Source organism: Otolemur garnettii, unplaced genomic scaffold, assembly GCF_000181295.1.
Source record: "Otolemur garnettii isolate 467f Iridium unplaced genomic scaffold, OtoGar3 scaffold00016, whole genome shotgun sequence".
Lineage (NCBI taxonomy): Eukaryota > Metazoa > Chordata > Mammalia > Primates > Galagidae > Otolemur > Otolemur garnettii.
Window position 1 is genome coordinate 16710164 of NW_003852411.1, and position 6930 is coordinate 16717093.

General features: G+C 47.4%; 1 protein-coding gene across 1 annotated transcript in view; it reads left to right on the plus strand.

Moving 5' to 3' along the window:
- Window positions 1-3308, plus strand: part of ASTN1 (astrotactin 1) — a 316741-nt gene extending 313433 nt beyond the window's left edge. Inside the window, 1 exon segment of the mRNA XM_012802586.2 lies at window positions 3071-3308. Within this exon segment, the coding sequence (XP_012658040.1) occupies window positions 3071-3308 (238 nt within the window).
- Window positions 3309-6930: the final 3622 nt, after the last annotated feature.

Below are 6930 nucleotides of genomic sequence, written 5' to 3' on the forward strand. Positions count from 1 at the left end.
GTAAGTTTGCTTTTGAGTGTCATGAATCTCAGGGAGAACAGCAGGAGAGGAAAAGGACTCTGCCTTGAAATACATTAGCCCACTTTGGGGTTAGTGGTGAAAAGGGCAGAGAAGAGTCTGCGGCTCCAGACTTCCTGAGAGTGAGCAGAAAGGATCCTCCTCAGTTCAGCTTTAAATCCTATTCCATTAAGACTTATGGATGCCTTTGGATTCAGTTGAGGGTTGAAAATATTTTGAGAAGAACATTGATTACACTGCTTCTAAGAAAGAAGACCACAGGCTCTGAAATGGTCAAGGGCAATTCCAAATTTATTATGATTATTATTATTTTTTATTTTAGACAGAGCCTCAAGTTGTCCCCCTGGGTAGAGTGCCGTGGCATCTCAGCTCACAGCAACCTCCATCTCCTGGGCTCAAGCGAGTCTCCTGCCTCCACCTCCCAAGTAGCTGGGACCACAGGTGCCCGCCACAATGCCCAGCTATTTTTTTGGTTGCAGCCATCATTGTTGTTTGGCAGGCCCCGGCTGGATTCGAACCCGCCACCTTAGGTGTACATGGCTGGCACCTTAGCCACTTGAGCCATAGGTGCCGAGCCATGATTATTATTTTAAAGTTCACTTAGAATAGCAACAAAAACTCTATGGGCGAATCCTCTCTCTTCATCCTCTTCTGGAAGGTGGTGCCTGTGCTGCCCTCACTCTGCCTTCACCTCTCAAGAATTTGTCAGCAGCTAATGGTACACAGTAGGGTAGACTGGGAGGAAGGGCGACCAAAATTCTTTTTGATGACGAATTTTGGAAACACCGCTTGGCCAAACTGCAGAAGCTGACAGGGAAAGTACAGATCATCTGCTCAATGCACTGTTTAGTCAGTAGGCAAAGTGTTTGTTTGATTCCCTCTGACCCACCATTGACGTTGGAGAAAATATAACTGTCCCTCCAATACAATCAGTGTAACCTGGTTTCTTATACCCTCAATGAATCTCCAACAATAAAAAAAGAAAATATGACTGTCCCTCTGATGACTTCACTCCACCCTAAGTCCTTGACTCTGCTTCTGAAACTCAGACCTTCCACCAAAAGCATCTCTGCCCTTCTCTCAGCTCGTCCCCCAGGGACCACAGGAGGGTCACCCCTTGGTGATGCTTGCTGCTGCTACAGAAGGAGAGGGATGAAATGAATGTGGCTATTATTCTTTGAAAGCTCTCTTTACATGGGGTACATAAACTTCCAGTTTCTGGAAGCAATTGTTGATTAAACTAGAAACTATATGATTTGTCACATGAAAACTTGGACTAGCAGTCACTAGCTCCTGCAGGGAGTGATTTTCTTTGACCTTCCAGTCCATCATCTTGCAGCCTCACACAAGCTTGTTCAAATGAGAGAGGCTGCCTTCATGGGTCTCAGTTGCTTAGGTATTTGACGAGTAAGGATGAAATAACCGAGCCAGGGAACCCTGCTCCTTTGCTCATCCTATGTTCAGAGTCTAAGCCAGTGAGGTCTGAGAACTGGCTTTCAGGAAGCCTCTGTCTAGGACACCAGAAGTGGACACCAAGATGCAGGAGCTGCACCAGCAGGGGCTGGTGCCAGCCCACCTCTCCCGGCTCGAGGCAACAGGTTCTCACGCTCTGTGGCCTTAGCCTGGCGCGATCACTCCTTTCCAGAGTAGTGAACTTGGAATTCACTTGCTGTCCTCTCTGTCTGTCTCTCAGGAACCTGCAATGGCTCAGGTGCCCTCCTTACCTCCTTTTCCCACTTCTTTGATTGAGGTTTATTGGCAACGGCCTCATGGCTTTCCAAGGGGGGTGGATGGAGCCTGAGCCCACCTAGAGGCTAATGAGGTGATGGGTGCAACCCCGAGACTACATTTTCCCAAGGAATGAATCTGTGTCAATGGGAACTAAAGACATCTTTGTCTTTTGCACCCTTTTGCACTATAACTACCTCAATACAGGCATAATTTGTTGTATTTGATATCCCTTTGAGTTCAATATATTGGCCCCTTCACCAGTTCAGAAGTATGTTGAAAAGGGAAATATTAGTATTATTATGCCTGTAATTGCTCCAGTTTAGGAGGCTGAGGTGAGAGAGAATCTTTGAGCCCAGGAGTTCAAGATTAGCCTGGGAAACACAGCAAGACTCTGTCTCTACAAAAAATTTAAAAATTAGCCAGGTATAGAGGTGCACACCTATAGTCCCAGCTACTGGGAAGCTGAGGCAGGAGGATGGCTTGCACCTGGGAGCTGGAAATTGCAGTGAGCTGTCTTTAATTGTGGTGGCAGAAAGACTATGTCTCACAATAAGAGAAAGGAAGGAAGGGAGGGAGAGAGGGAGGAGAGGGGAGGGGAAAGGAGGGGCGAGGAGAGGGAAAGAAAATATTTAGTTAAGCATATTGCTGGTTGTTTAGTGATGAGAAAGGACTGGTTTTAAAGAAAATTGATTTGATTTGTCTTTCAAGACTGCCAGTTTTATCAGGCAGGATACATATTGCCACTAAAATATTGTTTATTTTAAGAGGATACATTTTGCCACTAAAATAATGTTTGTTTTTTCTTCTTTATTTTTCCTTACAGCATTTTTCTTTTTCTTTTTTTAAAACAGAGTCTCACTCTGTTGCCCTGGGTAGAGTACCATGGCATCATAGCTCACAGCAACCTCAAACTCCTGGGCTCAAGAGATCCTGTTGCCTCAGATGCCTGAGTAGCTGGGACTACAGGTGCCCACCACAATGCCTGGCTATTTTTAGAGACGTGTCTTGCTCTTGCTCGAGCTGTTCCACACGCCTGGGCTAGGGTGCTAGGATTACAGGCGTGAGCCACCACCTCCTGCCCTTCCTTACTGAGTTTTTGTCTCTCACTTTCTTCTTGGTACCCGCCCACTTTGCACATTCTTCCTGTTAGTTCATTCATTCCCTTAATAAGTATTTACGGTGTACCTGCTTCTAAGTGTCAAAGATGGAACAGTGGTCATGCTCTGCCCTCTTCAAGTTTACAATTTCACACTACTCGTGACTTTCTGCCCTTCCTGGCCCTCTCCTTCTAACGTAAGTGTCCTGTGTGTTTGATCCACAGGAAGGCAGGCCTCATCCTTTCCCAGCTTGGGGACCTCAGCAGTTGGTGCAATGGACTCCTTCAGGAACCCAAGATAAGCTTGCGACGAAACTCGCTCAAGTACCTGGGCTGCCGCTACAGTGAGATCAAGCCCTACGGACTGGACTGGGCCGAGCTCAGCCGGGACCTCAGGAAGACATGTGAGGAGCAGACCCTGAGTGTCCCCTACAACGACTATGGGGACAGTAAGGACATGTAGCACCACAAGGCTGGATTGCTGCTGCCAAAATGAAGCAGGAGAGAGAGGAAGGGGACATCTGGGTTGTTTTGTGGATTTTTAGTATTTTTTAATGGAACATTAAAACTTCCATGGCAATGTCTATGCCAGGGAGAAAGTGACCCTCATTCCCTGCATCCCTCAGCCTGATGTTCTTCGTCTGCATGACCCGTGACCCTGCCAGCCAGCGGCTTCGTGCAGTGCCATGGGCTTTTTTAGATTACTTTGGGGCTTGTTTTGCTGTTGATTTGTTTCATTCATTTTTTTACCCCCCCCCCAGAAGTTCACCAAAATAATCCAGAACTCTGTCATGCTTCCCATGAAAGGTCTGCCGAGTTGAGGCATTCTGCTGTCACTGAGTGTCTAAGTTTGTTGCAACTGAGGACAGAGGTGAGGACAGAGGTGAGGCCAGAAGGTTGCTGACCTGCTCAGGGCCCGCTCTCAGGCATTCCTTAGGAAGCACCTCAGTCTAGGAGCCTAAGCTTTGTTCACTGAGAAAAACAATATGGAACCTGGGAGGTGGTCCCCTGTCCGTGCCTCATGGCCTTTCTCCTAGGACTTCCTATTTCTATCTCCACTTCTCAAAGGTGAACCCAGCTTCCCTTACAGGTCCCATGGGCCCCCTATGTTTTTATCCTCCCGCCACCCATTTTAAACTAAACTGGAATGAAATCTTTTCTCTGGCAGACCTCTTCCCTCTCCTCTGAACACCATGATCTGTGAGAGGCAATAAGATGCCACCTGTCTAATGCACCTTTACAGAAGTCTACCTGGGAAACTGTAAATGAGGTTTATTGGTTTAAAAAACTCCTGTGCCTCCATTGGATAAACTCTGCCAGTCCACCGATATCTACCCAAGCAACTGGCTTCCCTTTGGCCCTGTGCCTCTTACCCAGGACCCGTAAGTCTTGGCTGATGTCTGATCTGGTCCATGAGGGATCAATACTTCCATGTCATTGTTACAGTGAACTAAAGCTATTACTGATCACAATTTCCCCTCTTGCTAAATTTGCGTGTCACTAGTTTTGCTAATCATTTCTCTGATGGCCATCAGTGGGAGGATTGCACCATGGTCATACCCAGCTAGTTGCTGGGAGTTGCAGAGGTTCTGTGTAGACAGTCACCACTGACCACAGGTAAAGGCTCAGGTGTTGTTTCTAGCCCTCTGGCCAAGCATTGGTGTGGGTGACCTGGCTAGCAGGAAGCCCAGCCTTTCAGAAAGAGCCAGGCAGAGCCATGTTGGCAGCAGTGACCTTAGCTGTCCCATGTGCTTCAGAGGCTGAACACACACACACTTTTAGTCGACATGCCTTTGACCAGGGCGCAGCATCTGCAAACACGTGAGAAAGGTAGGGAGGGAGGTGCAGGGTCTACTATGGTAGTCACTGAGCCCTGCTGATATTTTCTAAATAGTGACAAGGACAGGTGACATTTATGAAGTACTTGCTATATGCTAGACACCGCTATGAGCATGCTAGGTGTCACTGCATCCTAACAACAACCCCTTGAGGAAATACTATTCTTGCCTTCATTTTGGTATTGAGGAAACTGAGGCAAAGGGAGGTTATGCAACTTTCCCCACGTCCCCCGTGCACTGTAGGCCTCAGTTCCAATGTGAGTTCAGACTTTGGACTCCAGAGCATAGGCTTTTAACCAACCTGTGCCCCTCAGTTCTGTTTTCAGTATTGTTGGCAGCAGGCCATTGTCTGAGCTCCAGACAGCCTGCCCTTCCCCAGGCACATGGGGTGTTCATGTGCCCTTGTTCAGGGGAAGGAGGCAGTGGCCAGGTTCACCCTTAGCCTTCAGAGCTAAGACACCCTTTGGGGACCCCCCCACCGCAGCACACGGCCCTCCCCCATCCTGGGTGACTGGGAGGACAGCCTGGCATCAGGCTGAAAACACAGGGCAGTGTCACTCTCCTCTCCACTTCCTTCCAGAGGGAGAGGGGAGGATTTGATTTATTCCATCCTCTCTTGTGCACCTGCCTCAAAGATCCCCCTGCTTCCAGAGCAAAGGTTGACAGAACACAGCTGTCTGCCCGTGGTCAATGCAGGGGCCTCAGTCAAAGTGCCTCACGGGCAAGTTTTTCACCACTGCCAGAGAGCAAGTTGCTGTGGGTTGGCTGGGCGGGGCATCTAGCACCTTCTCACTGCTCTGCTCCGCCATCTTTTTACTCAAGTCTGTGCAGAGCAAGGTGTCTTGAGTTTGGGTGGGAAGAGGGCGAGGCTGCCAATGCCTTCCTGCCCCCAGCAGGGGCGAGGCGGGAGCAGGTAGGCCAAGAGGGACGTCAGGGTCCCCCACTTCCGTTTCTCCTTTTTAGGCATTCTACGCACCTCGCCCCTCCTATCTTTTTTCTCCACTTTCCCAAGTTCTTCCACTTGCTTTTCATTTTTGTATTTCCACTCTTTTCTCTCTCTTTCTGCGCCCATCCTCTTCTGTCCCTTCCTTCCCTATGATTCTCTTCCTCCTCCAGTCCCCTCTTGGCTTCTCCTCACTGGGTATGTATATGTATGCACACACATGGAACACACACAGTGTACACACAGCTCCTATCACTGGGCCCACTTGCAGTCAAGTTAAAAATGCCAGTGTGAATGGAGCAGGGGATAGTCTTAGGGTGGTTACACAATTAACAGGAGGATTTTCTCCCCCAGGAGGATGCTACCGATCACACTCTACTGACATTTCCCAAAGCTGGCCTGGAGGAACCCACCCTGGCTAGTAGGAATGGTACCGGGTCTTTATTAAACCTTAAGTTTCTAAGCTGCCAAACAGGTCTTAAGGGAGTCACTTACAGTCACTGACACTCTCCCAGGTCCGGTGTCCCCTTGAGACCTCTGGGTGGGTGGGTGGGGGTTCCTGTTGAATATACATGAAGCACCGTGATATTTTCCATGGAGTTTGGTCCGTTCATTATTTTTGGTTAACTACACTTCTTGATAGTCAAATGTTCTGTTAAAAAACTGAGTGTGCAAAAAGAAAAACCCACTTTCCTACATAGAAGGAAGAAAGAATATAATGTGACCATCTTCAGGTATAACAGTATTATTTAAAAAAGAATTATTGTACGATTATACAGAATGAAATAATCAACTAAATAATAAACAAAGCTGTTAGTACATGTTGGGTGTGTGGATGTCATCTTGTGTCTTTCGACAATCTGAGTGATCGAATGAAAGCTGCAGGGCAATTATTAAGGTTTTAAATGTGACACCTCAAATTCTAAATATATAGGCCTTATAGCCATCATTCTAACTAGAAAAAAGGAGCAAATGGTAAACTTATTGCTATGTGCTTCTTCTTCTTGCTGCCATCTTCCCCTAAGGCTCAGACAATGAAATGTATTTATCGCATATCTGGTGTATTCTAGACACTATGCACCATGCAGAAAATAACAAGCGTGTTCTCCATCACAGAGTGGGGCATTTTATGGGGAAAGTTAGACACTGAATTTATCATTACAGGGTGAGGAGAACTATGACAAAGAAGTACAAGATGTTATGGGAGTTGCTGAAATTTGTACTTTGGCCTTGAAAGAAAAATGTTACAAAAAGCCCTCCCAGGCACATCCCTTGCCTCTTGTAGAGGCATTTAAGATAGGGTG